The following is a 25,962-nucleotide window of genomic DNA, read 5'->3' as shown; positions in this document are numbered from 1 at the left end:
AGCAAAGCACTTCAGCGAGCAAAACACCAGTATGCACACAAATGGCTTTTAGCAGTACAAAACTGCTAAATATATGCTCTAACTATGCTAAATAGGGTAAAAAAAAATAAGGAAGAGGATTTGACAAATTTTGTAGAGCTTTGAACTGATGCATTTAAGGGATGCCTATGAAGACTGCAAACAATGGAGTATTAACAGGTATTTTCTATCACTGAGAAGTGCCTGGAAAATGTAGATTCACTCTAATCTTAGATTTCATCCCTCTGACAAGGCAAAAATCCATTAAGTGGAACAGAGAAATACTCATGCTCAGTAACACTGAGAATGTGGTCCAAAGGTAGCTCATCTAACACCAGTTTTCTATTAAATTTAGAAGATTGTTTTCTAAATACTTACCCATCTGAGAATAGGATCATATTAGTCAATAACTTACAGCATTATTTTGCCTGAAAGAACAGTTTTAGAAAGCTACAATTTAAGTCTGAGGAACTTTAATAAAAGCTGTCAGAGAAAATAAGAGGACTTGTGGGAGAGCTGTTCCTCACTAGCGAGCAAGTTCTCTGTGTACAGTTTCCTGAAATGCTATTACAGCAACACATGATTTTTTTTCAGCATATGCAGAAAAGGATAACCTGAGTGGCTTAAAAAAAAAACCAAAAAACAAGCTTATTATAACCACTAAGTACATGAGGATTTTTGAGAAATAACTCATTATGCACAGGTGAAAAATTATTACTTCACAGTGAAGCAGAGAGTGGAAAGAAATATGGAAATCACAGAAATGCTGAAAGAAGCAATTCTGCTACCTATCCTTGATGGACAGAAACAGAGAGGAAATTAAATCACATAAGCAACCCCATGATGACAGTAAAAGAGTATCAGCTAAGTAGCAAATTTTTCAAATAAAACTTTATATAGAGGGCCACTGTTCAGGATATTAATAGAAAAATTCTTCCTGGGGTTGAGCTTTGACAAAAAAAGGGCTTGAATTCACATTTCAAATATCCTCAGAAGTATCAGGTTCAAGAATGCTTTTAATTTTCCCAGCATAAAAGCTCATATTAAATGCAGACAGCATTATCACCAACAAATTCTTCATGATCCACACAAAAAGGACACTACCAACAGAAAGGTCAATTTTTGATCCCTTCTAAACGTAAATTGCTTTCAAGTGATTTTCACAACTAGTACTAGAGGGGTAAATTTTCAGATAAGGGATCTAAAACAGCATCTAAAAATGCAGCCTTCCCTTTAAACTAAAAAGTCATGGGAAGGAAAACACTTCAGGAGCTGAGATAGGAAGGAGACTGGTGCTCACATGACCAAGAACTGTTTCAGTATTCTGAAAAATGGTGAAAAATAGGTGACAGGTAAATGACCTCATGAAAAGATGCTTCAATAAACCTCTTCTGTTCTTTATAAAATACATGTTTACCTCTCCAGCCTGATATAAAAAGCATGTCTTCAGTCCAAAGCCGAATTTTATGAGTTCCCTCATGCATAAGCAATAGAAATAGGACATGCAGAGGCTATATTTTGTTTTATTTTTATTTTTGAAAAAGAGCGAATAAAAACCTTGCACTCAATTGAACTGCATTTCCCTGGGACAGAGTGTGAACACTGCACCTGACTGATTCCTAAATGCAATGAAACACTCTAAGTGGCTACTGCTTTTGTTAAAATTCAGAAAAAGAAGCACATGCCGAGTTCCCAGCATCGATTTAGGACTGTCAGCAGTGCCAGCCACCTCTAAGTTCTCTACTGACTCAAAGAGCCAAATGACAGTGCACAGCAGCCCCCTCCACCATAATTCCAGCCCCTCTCAGCTCTGCCCAGCTCCTGGTTTGAAATGATGGGCCCCTGAATAACTTCTCCATCAGGCAGAGCACAAAGAGCAGAGCACGAGACTCAAGGGCTTCTGCTGGAGGAGCCCAGAGCAAACGATGGCCCTGAAATGATGCACAGTGCAGGCAGTGGCAATGCACACACAGCATATAATAAGGATTAATTCCTTAGGTATTGGTGCTACACTACAAGGAAAAGAAACAGCAAGTAAGGAAATTCCTTCTCTGGCTAAAAAAAGCCCTGAATTAAGTGAGAATTAGATCAGAAGGCTTGTGAATTAATACAAAAATAGCCACAGGAGCTTATTTTTCAGACAAAAACTTGGCTCCCAAGTATTTTTTATTTTCTATTAAATAGGTGCACTGGAATTGTAAGAACTTGTTTACAAATTAAGTTTCTTCAGAGAGCAAATCAAGCAACACCATACTGTGCAGCAAAACAGGACAACATCATTCTTTCCTCTCTTGAAAACCAAGGAATTTTAACAAAAAACTAGAAAAATATTGTGACTGAGTTTCTTGGCACTCTCTAAATATTGCCTTCTATACAAAAGTTACACTTGAAAATTGCTTAGCACATAGAAGGCAATGAATTCCTTGGGGCTTAATTCTGTATTCTTTATTGTGTACAACTTCTTTTGAAGTCAATATTAGTGATGTCATGTTAATTTTCCTTACATCTGTCATTCTTATCTTACAAGGGGGAAAAAAAAATCAATCCTTTAGTTCCATTAAAAATTCCTTGCAGACTGCTTTTCATGCAGTTGGTAAATTTTGAAAGTATCTGAGAAAATTAACATTCAGCGTACATAATAATAAAAATAGAGAGAAACAGAGGAAATGAGCAAAGTGTAACAAAACTGCTGATACTGAATAAAGGCAAACCCTTTCAAGAAGACATGCATTAACACCTTCCTGACAAGTGAAGACAGCAGCAAAAATCATCTCATCTCATCTCTTTCCATTGCATCAACAGGAAATCCAACAATAGCAAAACTGCTGAGCACAGGCCCTGCAGCAGTAAAGACAGCTCTGTCAAGAACATAATAGTTGGTGAAATTGTGAAATTAAATTGTGAATTCCAGACTTTATGCAGACTTCCATGACAGAAATTCTTATCCCCTTATCTGTACCCCTTTATCACTTACACACCCATATGAGTGATGTAATGCTGTAAGATTATAAAGGAAAATTCTTGTTCCTCTTGTATTCTTAAGTGCTATAGAATTTTCCTTTCACAAGAAAAATACTGAACCTTTGACTTTCAAGTTCTGAGAACTTTATCCTGTTTTTATATTTAAAATATGTTGACAAGAACCTTTTCTTGTTTGAAGAAGCCAAAGTAAAGGACAGCTGCAACGTGGCACACAGCACCTAAAACATGAAATTTTTGAGCAGGACTTGGCAGGGGAGGTTGGCCTCTCCCCATAATTTACTGCACAATGCCAGTCCATCAACAACATCCCCAGACTGCCTTCACTGGTTCTTTTATTTCATAATATGTCATGCCTCCTGTAGACTGAAGTTTCCTGTTTTCCCATATCTTTTCATTTGTGTGGTTGCATATTCAGTTGCAAACCGTGCAGATAAAACCTGAGTGACAGGGACAATATTAATCTGAGGGATCATAAAGAACATAAACCCAGCAAAATCTTGGAGCATCAATGACCACAACAGCAAAACTGATGGTCTTGATCCTTAGTTTTCAAAGTGCATGTTAGAAGTACAAGGACAGCACACCACTAGAATGATAACGAGGATGTTGTTAATTATTAAGTGGATCAATGGAGTGTCAGTCATTCCAACATGAAATAGATTCCACACCATAAACCACAATTCTCTCATGCTCTGTAGTGCACCATGGCTGAAGGCAACTACAGCAAATGAAGAAAGGTGCCACTAATTTCCACTTTCTGTAGTGCTAACAAGCCCACACAATTGAAATAAAATTTACCTGATAAACTTGCATGAGCAAACATTTTTTTGGTTCTGGATTTTACCTTTGGTTATTTAAACACTGTTTGTTTGTTTGCTTGTTTTGTTTGTTTGTTTTTAACAGACACTTCTTGTGATTTGCAAAGCAAGCAAGCTACAGAGGTTATTTTAAATAAACATAGCATAACAAAAAAGGGGAGGTTCACTGCCTTTAATGGAGTAATTTATATTTCCAAATAGTCATAGAGATCAAGAATAGCAATAGTTATTGGACAGGCCAATCCATTTATGAGTTCAATCACAAAGAGGAGAGTTTAAGTGCTGTAAGACTGGTGATAAACCTGCCACAGCTTCAGTTAGCATTCCTTGATTTTCTCAGACAACCAGACATGAGGAAATATTTTATGTGTTTTGCTTTGTGTCTGACTTTTCCATTTTTTACTGCTAAATGACCATAATACTTGCATTTAATTGTTTTTTTTCAGATATATTTTCAAATACACTGATTGTCATAAGAAGGTTTTGGTCACTGAAAAATGTATCACCTTAATGAAGTTCTGGAGATTGCACAAACCATTATGCTAATGCAACTCAGCTACTTGAGCTTTGATGAGATCTTGGATGTAAGTTGTGTTAATTTACCTTCCAGTGTGCAAAACTGAAATGCATTTAACTAAGTGGCCTAAGTGCATTATGTAAAGCATAAGCCTCCTGTTACTACACAATTAGACTACAATAAAGTCTGGCCTCTGGCATTTTGATGTTTGATATATTAACAAAAACTAAATGAAAAGATGAAAACTTTAAAAAGTAGAAAAAATATTTCAGTCGGACCAGATTGATAAAATACTTCAACACTTTGTTTTTAAGAGAAAAGCTGTTATATAATTTCATTTTTGACCCACACTATCATCTTTTGTTCACCACACCAGAATGAGGATGTTGTCAGAGATAAAACAAAACAAACCTCCAGAAGCAGGGTCTTCTCTCTGGGCCACTCTCACATCCTTTTGTGATGGTAACTCAACTCACCTTTTCCATTTTTTCATTTGGACACACATATTAACAAATATCTAAGCATCTAAGCATCTTTGACAATGGAGAGGACACAACCTTTTCCTTCCTTTGCTTTTAAATACAGCACATTTTTGTCTGAAAACAGATTTTTACATAAGTTCATTTATTTCAGCTCCTTAAATTATATCAAGTATACAAAAAAAATTCCTCAGCAACTATTCATGACATTCTGAATTATTATAATGTTAATTAAAGAATTCATGTTACATGCTGCATGCAAAACATTTGCGAAATAAAGTTCTAAGTACTACCTCTATAAACTTGTTAATATATAAAATTAAGCATATATTTATGGTCTGGATGGAATATCAAAGCTTTTCAGTAAGAATGAATTTAAAGACTGTTTAAACTTATTAGAAAACAATTTATTTTCCAGATTGCTACCCAGTGTAGCAGCATCCTCCCATTATCAGTCAACTTACTCAGTCTCTGAGCAGCCTCCAGGGCATCATTTGCAGAATCAGCCACAAAGAATCTCTGAACTGTAACCCCATGGTCTGCCATTATTTTTTTGCTTTGGTACTCCTGCAGGTTGAGCCATCGTCTGGGGGTTAATTGAACAGTCTGGAAAAAAACAAGAGGGGAAAATAACATAATGCTCATTAAGAAGAGTTCATGAGACAGCCCACTGAGCTCTTCCACCTTGTGGCTATCTCAAACCAGCAGTTAAACAACACCCAGAGAAAAAGTAAGTATGTACTGATTTACCTAAGTGCCTTTTCTTAACATTTGTGCATCCCAAGTACCCTGAAAGCTACAGATCTTTTTTAAAAGCTACACAAGGCTCACTTGGCCAGACAAAATGTCTTGCATTTAATACCAAGGCAAATTTGGCTTGAACTCCAAAGTCTATTTATGTTTTCATGTTATCCTCTGCTATAAAAATAGTAACAGATTCTCACATTAAAACAAATTCAATTTCATGTTAAATATCCTTATTATACGACATTTCATCTAATTCCTCCCTATAAAATTATTTCCACTGATTCTATGCATTTGTTGAATCGTACCTGAGAAGAAAAACAACAGGCATGGAATTAGCATTGTTCTGTAGGAAACTATACACTAATGCATGTATTTTCAGAGGTCTGCTATCTCTGCTTCGGTCGTCGTGCTTCTAAACAGGTTTTGTTGAGGACACCAGCACAACCACATCAGCCACGCCAGGCCAGCAACATCTGGAGAATAATTCTCTCCTCGTTCCCAACATGCCAGTTTAGATGTCCCTGTGGGAATATGAATATATCTACACCCCATAGGTACAAAGACACAGCAACCTTACACACACAACGACACTCCATTTGCTTGTCCTGGCAGGAAACCTTGAGACACTACAGAAGTCACAGGATCTTTACTGAATGGTTTTAAGAAAGGACATATTCTCCACACAGGCTAAATTGTTCCATACAAAAGCAATAATTAAGGAGCTGGAGTTGACTCCTGGCAATGGTATAATGGCAAAGGTGGAGCTGGCTCCTGGCAATGGTGTAATCCCATTTTGTGCAAGCCAAAGATGCTTCTCCCACATGGAGACACAAACTGCTGTCCTCCTGGCAGCCAGCCACAATCAGTTCTTGGTTTCTCCTGAAGTAAGGAGCACAGCATGCAAGCCAGTTCTACATATTTAGAAATGCTGGACAAAGAGGATTATTTACTATACTTATACTTTCATCTCTAACAGCATGATAAAAAAAATATTAACCTAATGCAACTTTACACTGAAAACAAAAGCTCTCCATGCTAAAATCTTTCAGTAAAACACCCTCTCACAATACTCAACGTTTACAGGCTGAGTTGTCTCAAAAGCAAACTCCCATCTGTTCCATTCTCTTTGAAACACAGCACAAAAGACTGAGGCATAAAGAAAACACAAACCCATCTTTTACAGTATATAACTGCATGTTTTCTGTAAAAGTGACTTCCCCTGAACTTAAACAGTTACAAATAGCCCAGGATGACATTTTAAATCCTTTTATGCATATCCTGATTAACATATTTTAGAGGAACAAAATGGCATTGTCAGTTTGCTCTATGGCTATCTCTAATTCTACATATCACAGAGACACCTCATATGATTTATATTCCTCCATGCTATGCACAGACGATATGTTATTACAGTTAAGCAATACTTCAAATGTAGGGTCAAAATTTAAAGTCCCTTTCATAATTGTTGACGTTTAATTTGTTTTCCTATTATAAATTCTCTGCTAGACTCTAGCAATTATCACTTCAGGATCATTTTCACAAAGGGATTAACACTAGGGGTGAGGAGGGACCCTTTTGTTTTATCTAAAAATTTCTGTAGGTCAGTAATACAGCTAATAAAATTTTGGCCACTGGTTTAATAACTTAAGACCAAGCCTTCAAAACAGCTTTTATTCATAACTTAGAACAATAAATCAGTTTCACGTGATCTAAATCAAATAAATAAGAATGAAAATATTCTCAAAAGTTATTTTGGGGGAAGACTTTTGTGAGTATTGCTTGATGGGAACTGCAGTGACCTCTGGTCCCAAACACCCTCTCAGCACCTCACAGGTGCTTTTGGAATACAACAGCTTTACAACTCAAAAATATAACAAAAAATGTCCCACAGAGCTATTCCACTGATGATTTTTCCACTGGTGGAATTTTTCTGTTGTCCTTTCATATGGGAACTTTGTGTTGTGTATTGATGTACACACTGAAGATGCAGAGTGGCTTTTATTTGAGATTCAGATCTGCCTGGTAAATCAGAAGGTGTGGCTTATTTTTAAACCACCAATAAGATTTAAGAATAAATCAGTTTATAAAGCTAAGAAAACATTCCTAACAGCACACAGAAAACAAAATGTTATTAAAAATATTAAAGCTTTAAAGAGGAATTAAATTCATCATAAGATATTTCTTAAGATTGAATTTCTAATGTAAATACTTATCAAAGAGATTAATACACTTAAATAAGGCTCTTTTACAACTGATACCATTTCCTGAGAGACTGACAACAATACCAAAAATCCCAAAACTCAAGTAAGTGGATCAAAAGGCCTCAACTGAGCAGTAACATGAAGTGAGATGAAGGCAGAATTATTAAATCAAGTACAAGTTTCAAACCAGATTTTCTCCTCCTGGCTAGAATTATTTGGCAACTTCCAAAAGCCCAAAGTATTGTTTGGTTTTCACCTCTAATCTCCCTTCCCTTCTCCAATCTCCATGATTTTTGTTACCAGTCACACCAATGTAGACCATACATAGAGTGAGGAGGATTTAGAAAACTACAGTTTACTGGGTATTGTGTACTTTGTTCTGAACAAGCTTTCTTTTCAAAGCTCCCTCTTTATGTAAGCAGAGACCATATTTGGTCCCACAGCATGATTAAATGAGCGGCACACACATCAAGAAATCAAATATTTCTTTTTGATCATCTTAACAAGGTCAGGTGTTGCAGAACTGTGTCTGTGGTTTATGGACTACTTCTAGAGAAAAAATTGATGATTCATATAACCTACATAACCTCTTATTTACCACCTTTTTGTTTGGTGCGTTTTTTAATTTTTTTTTTACATATAAAGTGCTAAAGGCTCTGCACAAATAATGTATTTGGACAACAGTTGCATTATTCTTCCACTATTCCACTTGCCAATCCTTTAGCTTCCACATGCCAAGAAAAAAAATAAATGTATTATTTAAATAACAATGGCTAAAAGAACTAGAACCTAGTTAAACCAGAGTGGAACTTAAAATATATTTAAGCACATTTTCCAGCAGAAATTTGTTTCAATATTTAACAACAACAAAAAAAAAAACCCACAAAAAAACCCAAAACAAACAAACAAAAAAAAAAAAAACCAAAACCAGCCCCCTCCCAAAAACACCCAAACAGATTTAGAAAACACTGCAGCAGACACATCACTGTTATATATGCAGCATTAACTACTCTGATGTACAACATCTTTCAGATGACCCAGGAGGTATCTTTGGAGTGCTTGCTTTTGGAAAAAGAAAACACACACACATAAAAACAGAAGAAACTGTCTTAACACGTTCATCAAGAAGTTTGCAAGTTGCATGTTAACTACTTCAGCACAACTCTGCTCAAAAAGAAACGTTCCATATAAGCACAAAACAGGAGCAGCATCAGTAAACCCAAACTCCACCAGATTATGTCACTGATTACTTCTTACCTGAACCTGTATGTTCAGGATAAGGTTTTCTCATTCTTTAGCCTCCCTGGTAGAACATCCAAGGGTGGCTTTTTAAAACAGAATAGAAAGAATCACTTAAGTCTCTTTAACAAGTATATGAAGAAGCTGTCAAAAAGAATAACTGAAAGGTCAAGTCTGACAAACAACTGAAGATTCAAATTATACCCTCTATTACAACTGAGTCCTCTTGGTCTCAAAAAAATCAAGTTTTAAAAAATGTAGTGCCATCTCATGCCTAATTCCACAGGGAACTACCTTGGCTAACCATCCACAAATAAGTATTTCACCTTATCAAGTCCAGTGTTCATGTGTAGATCATTTCCCTAAAAATAGCCCTGAATATAAATATTCATTTTCTCTTGGTAAGACTCCACTTTTGTAAAATGCCAAATGATTCTAGCTTGGGGAAGAGAATCCAGTGCCAATCAACACTATTAAAGAAAATAAAAGCACCACTAAGCAAATTTCTAGGATAATTGAACTTCCCTTGACACACCTATATAATCTGAGCAGCTCTACTGTTTTCATTAGCATAGCTCAATGCATTTTATTGCATGACTGTTAAAAGGAAGACACATGTTGTTAACATCCAACATTCCCTTTGCATTCACAGTATTAATGGAAGCCAGTATTAATATCACAAAACAAAGATGGACTTCTTAAAAGCACCTGGCAGTAAAGCTTGTGAAATAAATGCCCACTTCTTTCTTCCCCCTCTGTTGCTCCACTGAAGCCAAATAGCTGTAACTGTGCTCATAGATCCGGTGCCAGTAAGAAACAGCTCTAGAAACACAAATTCTATGTAAAATATATAAAGTATCAGGTTTTATCAACTTGGTTTTTACTTCAATGGTTATATTGTAAAAAAGTCAATTGGGAAGAAAAAACGTGGCTCTTTTGAGGAGGTGAGATGTATTCTGTATCTGAAATTAACAGGAGATGTATTTATTGCATGTGATCAAAAATAAATGTCTGTCACCAAAAAAATCTATTTGCTTAGCCAACACATTCTACAGCATTCCAGTTTGTTCAATTTGTGCACTCTGACCTGTAATACAATTCCAAGCACATATGAAGGAAAGCAGATACACAAAGATGACAGTAATGAAAGAGCAGACCATTCATCAATATGAGGCATAAACCTTTATTATATTTATTGACATGCAGTCTCTGTAATTGACAAAGATGTAAAAGTTTCTCTCAGAAAGAAACCATCAGATATAAACTCAACTGAATACTCTCACAGAAACCACTGCCAGTGCAGACACATTTTATTAGGTCATGTGCTTAAAAGATACCACATAGGACACTGAAAACAAACTAAAGCACTTATTTCAGTTTGCTGGCAGCGCCCACAAAATGAGTAAACTAACCCGACAAGAAACAAAAATTTAGCAAAACAGCGCCACACTAAACTGAAGTTTATCACAAATATAAGTCATAAAAAGCAAAAATACGCTCTGTAGGAAAGCAAGTCTTTCAGGCACAAAAGAAAATGGAAAGAGTCGTGGTAAGGCTGATGGGCTATAAGCTGTCCCATCGAGCCACACCACACATCCTCTTCTCTCCAGAGATGGCAATGCTGCAAACCTGGGGGCACATTATGGAAAACAGGACACAAAATGTCCTTCCCAACTAATGTCCCGTTGGCTGCCACTAACCAGCAATTTTAATCTTCCAAAGCAGGAGCTAGCATCCAGGTCATCCTATTTAAAAGCCACAGAGAAAACTGTCTTCCATCAGCATCCCAGATTGCCCACTTTAGCTGGGATGCCATATGGCAGCCAGGTCCCTTCGGCACCAGCCGAGTGCAGCAGCCTCATCCAACACGGAGCATTACGATCAAAGTCTCAATCTAGACCTCTGTGATATATTTATGAGGGATTAAATTGGTTCTGTGAGCTAGTTTAGGAAGAAGTCTTGACTATTTTCCTGACAAAAACAGCTTCTGTATTTTTGTTCACGGCAGTCAGGAATTGCTTATTTTTCAGTCTGTATCAAAGCACCATAAGCAGATAATGGCCTTAAACAAGAGCATTTGATTTTAAAATCTACAGGTACAGCTGAAGACCTTTTAACATTCCATTACTTATTCCTAAAGATGGGAATTTTTTAAACTCACTTAAAACCAACACACAAACTCTCGTTAACAGCTATATGACTTTTAGTTCCATATTTATTCCTGAAAATATAGCACACAAAATATTTTGAGCAGTAAAATGCACACACACACACACACAAAAAAACCAAAACAAAACAGAAAAACCATCACCACCACCAACAACAAAAAACACATTTCACAGTTTTCTAAAGGCTAAGGCATTTTGATCAATAAACTCCAGGGGCAATTTACTGTTTTATACCAATAAACCATATATTCACTTTTCAGAATGAGTGAGATCTGTCCATGCAACAAAGGTTTATGAAAGCTAACTTTGAATAAAATAACACATGCGAAGTATGACCCTACATTTTTGTTTAGTAAATCTGGACTGCTTGTTCTGGTGTTCTGGTGGATAATTACCACTGTTCCTAACATCTAGGACTCTTTGAAACAAGATGTCTGTATTAAATAACTAAATGGTTCTCTTCATATACTCAAAAAATACTGAAAAAGGAAAAGGGGGCTTGTTTATAAAAGGAGCTCACAGTTACTACAATTATTAGGATTGCTGTTGTTAAATTGCTTTAAAAATTGGACTCAGTTGAGAGGATGGCCAAGAGCTTGGAAAGCATAAATTTTAAGTATTACAAGTTTCAAATCTTCAGAGGGGTGAAACAGACCACCACCTCTGCTCAGAAGCTCTTATTACTGAAAATGAGACTGCAGCACCTGCTGCAAACCAAGCCTGGGGAAGACAGTAGGAAACTACCTGCTCAAGAGCCATTTCTACTTCCAAAGCAATTACTCACAGTCACTGCAATTCACTGTCCAGAACAGTAACACTCCAGAAGAACTTCAGAAATCTAGTTTGAAACAATCACAGGATATTTTTTATTAGTATATTAGGGGTTTTGTGTCACCACTCAGTTCTAGTCAATGCAATCAAAACAAGTGCTTAGTTAAATCTTCCCCTGAATACTTTCCCACAGTTCCAGGAAAAGCCAATTTCTCTTGTCTCACACAGCAAAGTTCTTTTTAAGAGGAGCCACTGCAAACCAGTGAATCACAGTGCATCACAGCAGGAAAAAAGAGATGGTGACAAACATGAAAGAAACAAAGAGAAGAGCTTTGTTAAACTAGGATCATGTCAATTCTAGAGAAGGAAGCTATTTTAACTGAAAAGCTAAAGAAGGTATATTTAGGGATCTCATCCTTTTTTAGTTAAGAGAAATTACTTTTCTCCCATCACCAGGCAGCAGTGATTATTTTAATACAGCCTAATAAAGGAAGGATATCAACCACAGACTACCTACCTGCAGGTAACAAAGCACACTAAACTAATTGATGCCAGTTGACATCACTCATCTGCTGAGAAGCAGGCAGTCACCAATTTCTAACAGAACAATAATTTGTTTGTTTAATGAATATGCTAATTTACTGAACTCTCATTCGACAGATACACAGGCAATATTGATGAGTTCCATAAGGCATTATAAAATACGGCTGAATTATTTCAAAACAAATTAAAGCAGAAAATATTGTACACAATTTAATGGAGTAATAAAAGCCTGGTAGTGAGCGAATCCTCTGGGTGAGCTCTCTGAAAAAGGCACAAGTTCTCAGAAGTTCATGGACCTAAATACCTACAGCTACTGATGCCTTGTTGGGACTACCTAAAAACAGAAGTCAGACAAATTAAGGGAATAAAAGTTGTTATATTTATCAAAGGGCCTTCAGAGATGAAGCCCCCCCCCCCCCCCCCAGGGACTACACCCAAAAATGGATGATGGGTCAAAGGTTTTCACACTTTAATAAGTTTGGTCCATTTGCATACTGGGGGTGAATCTTACAGCGACAGCTCCAGTTAATGGAACCATTTACTTACCCAAGTTTGCTGCCCCTCAACTCACTTCTGTTTCCATCTCTCAGGACCTGAGACAGTGAGGTGTCCTTGATTCCCAGGCCTGGGGAGGAATTGTTGTGTCTGACCAAAACAGGGAAGCTGTAGCTCACACTCCATTATGGAATTTAGAATTATACACTAAAGAACTGCAGGACTACAGATATATGAAAAATATAAAAGCTAAAATCCTGAGGCATCACTACACCTGAGAATTCACACCCAGGGATTTGGGTGCTCCTGGACACAGGTGAGAGCCTGTGCCCACCTGGTGTGCAATGCCAGAGCACTACAAACCCCTGCCCAGGCACGTGCTGAGCAGGACAAGAACTGTGCAGGGGATGCACTGAGCCCCCAGGGCTGAGGGACTCCCAGTGGGGACACTGGAGAACTCTGCCTTTTCCACACAACCTGTTATTAATAAACCCTAAGTAAAAGCTGGTTCATCTGCAGATTTAGTGCAATGCAACACGGCCCTGGAAACAAAAGCAGTGATTAAATTTTCAATTCATAGTTCATTTCGCTGTGTTGGGGCTGCATCTAGTTTCTCTTTTTCTCTCTTAATAATTTTAAGTTCCTAAATTAAGAAGGAAATAGAGATTGGTTTTTCACTCAAGAAAGGAATCACTACAAGCAATATTTGTCAATTTATAATTATTTATTCATACACAATTTAAATGAGAAACAATATTAAGTTCTCCTTTGAATTTCAGTTTTGCCAAAGGATTTTTATTTCAATAATACCACAGAAATGAACAGAAATTTCTATCAAATAAACACCCACAAATTATCCTCTACATGATAGAGCCAAATAAGCTAGATTTCTCCTTTTTAATAAGAAAATACAAAGTCAGACACAAGGGACTGCAGCAGGGAGCACTTTCAGGTAGAGTAGGAAGGTCTGACATTTTTGTGTAATACAGGACAGTTCAAAGTAGCAAGATCCTGCAGAAAGCAATTATAAAAAGAACAGTTTCAGCCTCAACCTGAGCAGCCTACCAGAATGTTAAAATTAACCTGGGAAAGTGAATGATTTAACTAAAGAAATAAGCCTACTGGATTTGACCCCAAAGTCAAGTCATGAATCAAACTCCCTCACTCTTCCCCAATTTGCTCACTGAAGTGGGAGAACCTTCCCAAAACTCGCTCACTGACTGAACTGCCAACTTTCCAAGGTAATTGAATCTAAAAATATGTGTCTCTACTGAAGTTTTTTTCACATTAAAATTAAAATGCCACCATTACTTGGGGGGTTTAAACATTTCGTTCACTATCCACTACCTCAAAATTAATTCATTAACAAATATATGAAACATTAATGAGGATTTACCTCTTCCATCTTTAAAATAATGTCCCCTTCCACTAAAAGATATACTAAACTGCAGTGACATATCAGCCAGTATTTATTAGGAAACATATCATAATACTTCAACATCTCTATTTGTGACTCAGTGTTTTCTTTCCTCTGTCGATGGTGGAATCTCTCAGCTGGGAAAGAAGAACATCAGGAGTGTGTCCATCAGTTCTGAAGTTCTGGATGCTGGCAAGGCTGTCTTTATTTATCTCTTTCATTAAAGCCCACTTTCTAAATCTTTCCACAGTGGCCTTAAACAGCAAACAATAAAATTTTGCTGTGCTTTAACAAATGTCACAGAAACAGAAGCGGATTTCAGAAGACAGCATCCATCTCTTTCACAATTCTGAAATTTAGATTACAAAACCATATAGACTGGATTAAAAAACCAGAACAGTATCCATTCATGAGCCTTTCCCTTTAAACAAAACCATAGCAATATGCACATAAAAACCACAAAGTCTTATAAACATCTCAGTTATGTCTTGGATTTCTCACAGTATTGTTGATGAAATGTTAAGGATAGTAAAGGCACTCAGGGTGGAAGTGGGACTGAAAATCCCAACTGCATTCTTAACAAAATGTAATGTCTCCCTTTCCAGATCTCCTGAATGTTCCTACTTGCTGTCTACTGCAAGAAACCCTTTTACATTAAGGGTTTCTGAATGCCTACCCCACTAAGTTCTTTTGACTTGATCTTGTACTCCTCCTTGTCCTATCATCAGTCTGATTGCAAACTGATTATTGCAGGCTTTACCTCTGCCCTCTCCTGGGCATGATGGAGCATGGTGTGATGTTCTTCCACTGCAGGGCTCAGGCGGGTCACTAGCTCCAGAAAACACAAATGAAACTACACAACTCTCTTCCAATGTGCTTTTATCTCTTCCAGTGTGCCTATATATGTACAAATTCAGCTTTCTGATTTGTCCTCCTGTTTACTTCTCATGCAAGGAAGCAGACACAAGAATGAACTTGAAGCAAGTCCTTCACTCATTGCAGATTTACAGTCTCCAGTAACGATTACACTTTATAGACTTATTTACAGCTTCCTTACACTCAGGGATTTTGACAGCTATTCTGTAAATACACTCTCCTACCCACTAAGCTCCATTGTAAACTACCAGGAACAAGCACGGGGGTCACACTTGAGCTCCTTCTGTCATTCTTATTCTCCTTATCTCACAAAACCAGAATCTGAGCCCACATCCTCATGCTCTGCAAGGCAGACCCCAGCAGCCAACACCTGGATGATCCTTCTGGGTGTCTGCATGTACGGGTTTGTGAGGACTACACTCCACAAAAGTAGAAGAGGAGAGGGTGGGAAGTGTTTCCTCTTGAACAGTAAGACCCTGACCTCTCTTCCCCATTTCCCACACCTTGTTCAGCAGCTGTTTCAGACAGGCTGCTACAGAATGACCTCCAAATAAAGCAGGACGTCACCAAATCCCTGACAACTGCATCCTGCTGCCCAACCAAGGGAATATTCAGGACTCTATATATATCCAATCAGCAAAATAAAATTTCTGCAAATCAAGGGACAGCACCCTCGTGACCCTGAGAAGCCCTGGGATGCATTTTGGTTAGTGTGGACAGGCTGCCTGAGCAGGGCTGAGCACACCCCAACCCATAAACCTTCACCTGAACAGTGAACCATCAGCAGCTTCCAAAAACCATGAAACAGGGCAGGTTCCTTCTTCTGTGGGATTACATGAAAACTGTCTGGTTCAAACAGCAAGCAGAAGGTCACATCACAAACAGGATGTCACAAAACAAAGCTGGCTGCCCACTGCCAGTCCACTCAAAGGGCCAAACGATGCCCTCTGTCCCTACTGCAGAAATTGTTGGCAAAATATTTTTTCCTGGCATGTTAAAACCAAATTTCAGCCTAATATAACAGTATTAAAATTATTTACTGCACATCCACATGTGCCCCAAGAGCAAGCACGTCTCCAGAAGCTTTCCACCTCTGGAATCAATTTTCAAAGCCTTTGCTTGGGTAAAGGACGACCATGAATTCTCAGATTCAATTTTGGCTTTTGTCAGTGTTCTCACCATCAGAAGTTCTGTTTTGCATTAGTAATTAATTTTAGTCAAATTATGTTCATTTTGCTTATTTCAAACTTCAAAGCTTTAAGAGAAGCATACTTTCCTGACCTAAAAAGTAAGGCTTTGAAGTATCTGATGAAAATAAACTCACTACCATACACAACTGCATAATCAGTTGCAGAAAATACTGTAACACATTCCCTGCCTTGGCAAATGAAAGAAGATTGTTGGTGATATGCACAGCACATTCAAAAAGTGAAATAAGCCATCTTCTCCACATAAATCAGAAATATTCTTTTATTTTAAGTATCTTGGGGGGAAATTTTATATATTTTTGTTCTGATCTTAAAAAAGTGTTTAATTTGTTTAATTTCCTCATTTTTTACAAGATTAAAATTATATTTTATGCAATTATGAAGAAATGCTCTAAATAGTAAACATAGCCAGGAAAAAATAGTTCTAAAACTATTGTACCACTAAACACAAGACAAAGTACCCACTATCAATTTTTTCTTTCCTGCATGCAAATTCAGCTTTCTAAATCGTTACAGAACTCAAAGCATATTCAGTAAGATGAACAGAAATGTTTCTGCATTCGTATCTCAAGAAATCATATCTATCAAAGAAGTGTTTCACGCCTACCATACCCTGCAAGAATGCTTTTCAAGTGTTAGAAGTCGCTGATATTTTAAGAAAAACACTGATAAAATGCCAATTTAGACAGTTTGAGCTCCATTTTTCATCACAGAGAAGGAAATATGAACCATAATCACAGCTTTTTTGTTCCAGTTCTTTAATATTGAAGTCAAATCATGATAATTTCCATGCTACCTATGTCATCACAGAATATGACTTTGAGCACTAAGCAACATAACACTTCCAAGCAACAAAAATGCAAATGCCCATGGTAGTAAAATAAAGAAATACAGAAAAGTATCTACAGAAACAGTTTCACTGCATGCCTAAGTCATATCTGGTTTATTAAACCAGTCCAGAATGGTCTGTACCAATTTCTTTCCTGGAAACAGCAAGAAAATAAAAGACTGGTACCCGTTTTTTGTTTCAATCTCAATGTTTCACACCCTTTACTGTTAATAAGTCTTGGTTTTAATTAGACCATTTGACTTAGACTGCCATGAAGCAAACTCTGAGAGACAAAACAAGAGGCAGAGAGCCTTCAACTACTTGGGCAGAGCTGGGGAGAAATCAGAAACTGCCCAGAAAAATCAGTGAAAGTCAGCCTTTAATAGGAAGCCAAACATTAGGAATATTTTTCCATCTTTTGCAGGTAATTTCTTTATTAATATTTCTCCACTGTTTATACCTAATTATATTAATTCCCTCTGCTGCCATTCTCAGATCTCAAAACAAGCTTGGGACACTACAAGAAGCATCATCTCATCATCCTCAGAGACCTTGACCTTAAAGCAGATTTCTAGATTTCTGACTGTATGGAGGGAGAGTAAGGTGAACTTTAATCCAGTGGAAGAGCACTTCCAAGCCCAAAGCACAATGGCATTGCTGCACTGGTTAAGGACACTGGGACTATGTCCAGCCTTGTTCCTTGTCTTACTGCAGCCCATGCTGTATCCAGAAATAAACAACATTAGGAATAAACATCTTGTTCCCACGTGTGAGATTCGGTAGTCTCTCCTGCTGGCAGCTCCTCAGACATCTGCATTTGGAAGCTGTTATCAGAGCTCTCCAGAAACCTCCTGGAACTCTTGCTGATGTGTTCCCTGCTGTGCTGTCACTCCAGCAGAACCTGGAGGGAATGAAGTCCTCCCTGAGGACCAGGGCCTGCTGACTGAGGCTTCCTCAGCTGTCTGCAGCTTCATCTGGTTCTTGCTGATCAAGGTGCCTGCAGCAGAAACGTACAATAACCCTGTCAGTGATGCTGGTGTGCCCGAAATTCTGACCCGTGGGTTCTCAGCTGGGTCATCAGCCCTCCCTAGATGGAGCTCCAGCACTCCAGCTGCTCTGGACTCATGTTTAAACATCTCACATCATGTTTAAAGCAAGTTCTAAACATCTGTTCCTCTACTTCCAAAATTTATGGCGTTACTTTAGACTATTTTCATCTGAGCCATTTAACTGAAAAACAAATCTGGACTGAAACTCTGCATGAAAGAATTCAATTAAATAGATTCACTGTTTCCAATGTGTTTGGAGTGACAGAATTGAAGACGATAGAAAATTGAAGGGAAAATACATTTTTATGCCATCTTCAGACTTTAGCAAGTACTATCTTGACAATAAAAAGAATACGGTTCCTTTTAATAGGCCTTTCATCTTCAATTATCATGTACAGCTCTATGTTTTACCCATACCCATCAGTGTTACGTACATTGGCACATAGAATTCCTCCAATAACTGGAATTTCCCTGACATTTTTATACCAATATTCTGTATGAACAATTTTTTTTTTTTTTTTTACACAAGGTAGTAACTGTTTTCTCGGCTGCCATGAAATTAGCAGATGCCAAATTAAACTATCCTTTTGTCCACAGATCCTTCAGAGGAAGGTATTAAAAGATGATGAAGTGTTCCATTAGTAATCTGTGTCTGGTTTTTAATTTGCAGCTTCATAGTTTTTAGTCAAAAGTCTTGGACATGCAGGCAAACCTACCAAACCCGATCAAAAATCTCGCTTAATTTTTCATTCCTCCTGACAATTCTTACAAAACTTTTGCATCTCATGAAGAATTTAGGTGGACAAGAGTTAAGACATCAAAGGTAAACTAAAATATGAGTGATTCTGTCTCCTTCTGAACACAAACTGAGGCTGTTTCTCACAGTTATGTTGCTCAGACTCCAACCCAACCCAGACTATGATTCTACAGCACACAAATTAAAGACAGGCAGAAATTGATCTGTCACCAAGTACTACCCATGTGCGAGGTAAGTAAGCACAAATGAATAATAATGTATCACAAAATATGTTAAAAAGTCTTTTCTTAAATGAAACAGTCTTTGACTTAAATACCCCAACCCACATTCAAGCCCAATAGGGTTGTGAGTACCTAGAGCTTTATGGAGTCAAAGGTTATAAACTCTCAGATCATCACAGAAATAGAATAAAAATTAATTCAATTTTGGGATACAGACTCTTATAGTTTAGGGAAACCCATGAGCAATGAGAAAGAGACCAGAGAGAAAACAGGAAGAAACATGCTCATGGGTAAATCTGACCAAAGCAGCAAATTTTAAACAAAAAAAACAAAACAAAACAACAACAAAAAAAAAGACCCTTGCATTTATTTAATCTGTGTTATAAGTTTAAATTGTTAACTGAAGATTTTAAAAAGATTTGCCAACAAGTACGTGGAAAAATAGCAAGTCTTTAAATTCCTTCACAGTTAACATTTAGCTACTAATTACACAAAAACATCACCATCAGCTTAATGTCACAAACAAACTAAAACACCCATCTAGGGTTTTCATTTTCCTTACCACATTAAAGGTTGGCTTCAGCTGGTAGTACAGAATTTGTTTTAAGTCTCACTCATGCAACAAAGAATCCAGCAGGACAGCAAAATTCCACTATTAAGGAATTTTTCACAACAGTCAATCTTAACTCTTATTTGTTTCATACCCACTCCTCTTATCTAGTTAAAATATAATCAATAAGCAGCTACTAATCATGGATCAATGTTTAATTACCAGTTCCAAAGTTACTGTCATATGCAGTCGGACAGGTAATATGATGTCTCTGTCCTGTGTTATATTCAAGTGCTATGGAAGAAATAAGCTGAGTCACAGATGGTTAGAAACTGCTTTTAGAGTATTAGAGGAGGAGATTTTCTGGAGAAAATCTCAGTATATGCTCAAAGCTGGAGATGACAGTCATGGTCACAAATATGCACAGAATAATTGGACTGGCCAAGGCAATAATGAGCTGAACTACTCACTACAGGTGTGGCCTACAATAAAAAATATCAGCTGAAGTTAAATCACCTCGGAATGACTGAGTCCCCAGATCAGGAAGAGACAATCTCATTTCTATGCACTAATGAGGACATTGCCCATTCTTGTGAAAATGGACCTTCCAAACAAGCAAATGGATAAAACAGCAGAGAAATTAACCACTTTTAAGAAACAACTATAACCCAACTGTGTCTAAACCTTCATCTCACTTCTCTATGTTTCCAAAAGAATCTTAGTAGCTTCACACATTTCAGATAAAATCCCTGCGGGCAGTCATCAGCCAGATGCACCAAATGAAAGATGCCTGAAAAATACTTAAAAAAAAAAAAAAAGGAAAATTACTACACACACTGACATTTCCATAGAAAACCAGGAGGAAACAATCATTTAAGGTAACTGTAAAGAAAACAGAGTTCGTCTATTGACACTTTATCTAGTGCCTCAGGAGGCAGATCAATGAAAAACACCCACAGGCTTTCTAAAACAAAAACTTTGATCAATCCTAAACCTACCCAAGGAATGTAAGGAGTCTCTGGGTAAACTGGTTGGGAGTTAGATGGAGGGTCAGGAAGGATTTATTCATTCATAGCCAGGTTTAAGACCACAGGTGTGGCTACTTCTCCATCTAATGTCATATTCATGAAGGCTATCTCTTCTTACTTAATTAACCCTATCCCTTGATAATTCCTCCACTAAGTATAAAGGAAGGTAAATCAATGCAGCAAAGTGCAGCTTTTCTACTTCAAGACAGAGCTATGAGTAACTGTGTCAGAGCCAGACTGCTCCCAGGATACTGGGAGTTTTATACTACTTCCCACTAGTATAAAACTAACTGGGGGAAAAAAAAAATCACAGTCTGAGGTTATATTTATGTTTTCATTTCCTTCTCTCGTCTCAAAATAGGATTCAATAACCATGTGTTTAATGGAAGTGCCGGGGAGGAGTGGGCCAAACATCTGCTCCACTTTGGCATTTCAGTTTTGTCTAGAGTTTGAAGAGGGCTTTCCTGTCATTTGGATGAGGTGCCTGTGGAAAAAACTGTTGGTGAAAGTCTGTAGGCTCGTGTATTTCCTGCCTCTAAATGTAAAACCTTGAAAATGTAGCAAAACTGACAACCAGGAAAAGTGAAATAGAGAAGCATTCCAAAGAAATTTTCAAGAACACCAAAGAAAACTAAGAAAAAAAAAATTCAACATTAAAGTAGCTTCTGAAGCCATGAATTGAGAAGTTTTTTTCAGTAACATTTTGTGCTGAATAGAAGATCAGCTATTATATATAGTTTCTTAGAAAAGGCAGAACTTTCTCTGTTCAACATTTATGAGGTTTTATAGATGTACAAGTCTAGGAACTGAAGGCATGTGCAGCGAGCAACCTTGCAGTTCCCTATTTGTAACATCTATAGATTCCAGCAGATTTTGTAACAGAAATATTGTTTAATTTCATCTTCCCCTCCTTCCTTTTTGTTTTTTTTGGGGTTTTTTTGTTTTTTTTTTGTTTGTTTTTTTTTTGTTTGTTTGATTTTTGGTTTTTTTTGTTTTGTTTTGTTTTGGTTTTGGTTTTTTTTTTTATATATTTTCAATGCATGTGGAATCTGGATGTGTTCTGGCTGAATTAAGGCCCATTTTGAAGGCTGGGATAGGGCTCATAATGCACGAAGCAACTTGCTCACTCTATTAGAATACTGGAGAGTTACCTTAAGCTTTTTCTTTTTGCTTATGATTCTGATTTAATTGTTCCTCATTTATATTCATCGCTGAATTTCACTGCATCTGAAGCTATTTTGAAAACACAGCATTCTCCCAAAGGGTCCAAATCCAACTCCCATTCAAATAAACAGCCTTCAATGGAGCCTATTTGTTGCCAGCCAACAAGATTGAATTCTGCTCCGAGTGGTCCCCGGAGCGTTTGTCACAGCTCTTTACAAATATTGCTCCAGCAAGAGCAGGCCTGAATGCTCCTGTCCACATGCACTACAGACAACTCAAATCTATCTTTTATCTTCTTGAAACACTTGGTCAGATTTAAAACTCCGGCAGCACGAAGAATTGAATCTATCAAGAATATAAACGGCAAAATGAGTACAAAATGTTTAACAGTTATAAAAAGCTAAAAGGAATGAGAAAGGATGATAAAATAATTCCATGTGATAGGATCAACTACCAATTACACCACCCCTAAAATGAAGCTACAGAGGAAAATGTGTGCAGATTACAATGACAGCATACAACCAAATTTCACAGCTACAGTTCTGAAATAAGCAATTTTGCAACAAAGTATAGAAACACCACTCCAACAGTAAGTCATAAGGGTTATAAGGGAAGATTCTAAATCTCACACGAGGTTACCAAAACAACAAAGTTTAAGACTGATATTTCTTGATCACATTCACACCATATGGAAGACCCTCATCTGTGAAAGAAACACTGTGATGGGCTTTGAGGACAGGTTTTTGGTGTTTTATGCTAAATAAAGTAACTGTAACTTCTCGTCTGAGCAACGGAATGAATGATATAAAGGAGAAAAACCTTCAATGGAAGGGCTCTTACTCTCAGATCCTTTATCCTGTTTTGTAGCACAGAAATCCAGACTCTGGCTGATCAACTTATTCATAGCTTCAAGTCTGAGACAGTGGAAGATTAGGAGACTGTTTGGATTGGAATTCTATTATGCAACACTGCACAACTGAAGACCTTTATAAAGAAAAGTGGTTTGCTTTGAAATTAAGAGCTTGATTTGTTGTTAGACAGTATTGATGTGGTTCTTGAAAATAGCCTACTTGGAAAGCACAGATCTTGGGAGATGCTCTCAATATCTGGCAGAGTTCAGAAACAGAATAACAAAATGTGATTTATAATACAAGTTAAACATCTCTAGTTCAAAAATAATGTACAAAAAGGTTATTTTTTTTTAAAGATGGCCACCTTGGTATCCTAAGAGTGCTCTTGAGAATCTGAGCTGATACCCAGTTATTTTAGTGGGCTAATTTACAGAGTGCCTCCATGCTTTGAGAGATGACAGAATACAACATGAGCTCCTAATTTCCACCTGTATGTTAAATCTCCACTGCAGCACCAGATAAAGACAAGGCTTGAAACCAACCAAAGCAGCTCAACCAGAGCACCTTCTAAATTTCAAGATGACTCTTTTCAATGTTCCATATCCAGCCTTTCCAAAGCCCTCTGCACCACAGCCTTACAAGAACAGGGATGATACTTTTGAATTTCTTATTGTAGGATCAGACACCTAAGCCTTGATGGCAGGAACACATCTTCAACCATACAATGCATATTCCCTAAACATTGTTGTGATAACATTGCCCATCCACACTAATGAGATTAAACCTGTATATATACAAGTTTATATATATACACAGGTCTATATACACATATTAAACCTGTATATATACAGATAAATGTATGCATACAGATATAATTGTGTGTGCATTTCCACACATAAACAGTCCCTGTTGATGCATGTATACATGAAATGGATGAATGCTAAATCAACAAATCAATTGTTCTGAGTTCTCAAATACTGTACCCAGAATTCAAATAGGAAAGTTGGTCACAAAAGATTTCAGATTTACAGCCGAGGTGGGTAACTTCCTTCAGGTTAAAAGATAAACCACACCGCAGCAGTTGTGCAACACAGGTTAAACTCAGCACCAGGAGCATTCCCAGCAGTGGCACCTGCAGAGAGAACTGGACTTTGCTCCAGGGGCTTTTGCTTCAGGGAAACACTTCTGCTCAGAAGTGTGAACCAAAGTAAGACTCTCGTGCAGCTGCTCATGATGAAAAGGTAAAATAACAGAGTTGGCTGCCAAAGGCACGAGGGCTGTCTAAAATGTGTGTATCTCATTCTACCTCGGCGTGGCTGCTTGTCGAGGTGAATAATGAACTCCTGATACACTTCAAGAGAGCCCCTGAGTCCTTCCAGGAAGCTCATCTACTCTTTCCCATCGCTCTGCGGAGGTTCAGGACCACCGGGAAGCCTGAGCTAGGATCGATTCCCCCAGGAGAGCACAACCAGGCATCTTCAGCCCAGCCTGACCTCAGCCACCCACACTGAGCCAAACCAACGCGTTGCTGCCACCCGAAACACCTTCAGACCGGGATCACCTCGTGCACAGCATCACTCAGACAGAGCATGTCACTTCGTGCACAGCATCACCCAGCTCTGCCTCTGAAATAATTCAGAGTTCTGTCAGCTCTGGGGGGGAGCGAGCGCTCCCGGTCAGCTTCAGTCTACCCAGCCCTGAGCCTGCGCCACCGCTGGACACAGGGACTGCAGGTTGGACACAGGGACAGCAGGCTGGACACAGGGACTGCAGGTTGGACACAGGGACAGCAGACTGGACACAGGGGATGCAGGCTGGACACAGGGACTGCAGGTTGGACACAGGGACAGCAGGCTGGACACAGGGGATGCAGGCTGGACACGGACTGCAGGTTGGACACAGGGGATGCAGGCTGGACACAGGGACTGCAGGTTGGACACAGGGGATGCAGGCTGGACACAGGGACAGCAGGCTGGACACAGGGGATGCAGGTTGGACACCGGGGATGCAGGCTGGACACAGGGGATGCAGGCTGGACACAGGGACTGCAGGTTGGACACAGGGGATGCAGGCTGGACACAGGGACTGCAGGTTGGACACAGGGGATGCAGGCTGGACACAGGGACAGCAGGCTGGACACAGGGGATGCAGGTTGGACACCGGGGATGCAGGCTGGACACAGGGACAGCAGGCTGGACACAGGGGATGCAGGCTGGACACAGGGACTGCAGGTTGGACACAGGGGATGCAGGCTGGACACAGGGACTGCAGGTTGGACACAGGGACAGCAGGCTGGACACGGACTGCAGGTTGGACACATGGGATGCAGGCTGGACACAGGGACTGCAGGTTGGACACAGGGGATGCAGGTTGGACACAGCGGATGCAGGTTGGACACAGGGGATGCAGGTTGGACACATGGGATGCACGCTGGACCACCCTCAGCCCGAGCATCCGCAGCCGGCGAGAGGGGAAAGGTGCCTCCCGCTGGCACACACGGGCGCGGGGAGGCTGCGAGCGGAGCCGCGCCGGCCGCGGGGCTCAGGCGGGCACAGGCGGAGGGGCGGAGGCTGCCGGCAGCAGGAACGGAGGGGAGCGGGGCCGGGCTCGCTCACTCACCGGGAATTCGCCGCGCAGGCGGGCGGATCGCAGGGCCCGGTCCCGCAGCACGGCCCGCGCCCGCCCGGCCAAGGGCGCCGCCATCTTAGCCGCTGTCCCCGCGCTGTCCCCGCCCTGCCCCGCGCCCCGGGCGGAAGCCCCGGCGGAGGCGGAGGGAGGCCGGGCCGGGTCGGGCCGGGCCAGTGCCGTGAGGGGTGCGAGAGACGGGTCCGTGGGGTCGGCACCTTGGGGAAGGGTGTAGGCGTGTGAGGGAAGGTGCGTTATCTCTCTGACGAGGAAAGGCCGAGGGAGCTGTGCCTGTTCAGCATCGAGAAGAGTCGACTGGGACAGGACTCCGTTAATGTGTATTAACTGTCTAAAGGTTTGAAGAAGATGGGCCGGGCTCTGCTCGGTGCTGCGCAGCGATGGGACAAAG

General features: G+C 39.2%; 1 protein-coding gene across 1 annotated transcript in view; it reads right to left on the bottom strand.

Moving 5' to 3' along the window:
• SUCLG2 (succinate-CoA ligase GDP-forming subunit beta) overlaps positions 1 to 25,631 on the bottom strand; it is a 109,127-nt gene extending 83,496 nt beyond the window's left edge. Inside the window, exons 1-2 of the mRNA XM_062500635.1 lie at positions 25,548 to 25,631; positions 5,279 to 5,420 (exon numbers count right to left, since the gene is read on the bottom strand). Of these exons, the coding sequence (XP_062356619.1) occupies positions 5,279 to 5,420; positions 25,548 to 25,631 (226 nt within the window). The remainder of the gene's footprint in view (positions 1 to 5,278; positions 5,421 to 25,547) is intronic.
• Between the last annotated feature and the right edge of the window lie 331 nt (positions 25,632 to 25,962).

This window comes from Cinclus cinclus, chromosome 12 (genome assembly GCF_963662255.1).
Source record: "Cinclus cinclus chromosome 12, bCinCin1.1, whole genome shotgun sequence".
NCBI classification, from domain to species: domain Eukaryota; kingdom Metazoa; phylum Chordata; class Aves; order Passeriformes; family Cinclidae; genus Cinclus; species Cinclus cinclus.
Note: the sequence above shows the minus strand (reverse complement) of the source record. Positions and strands in the feature narration are given on the sequence as shown.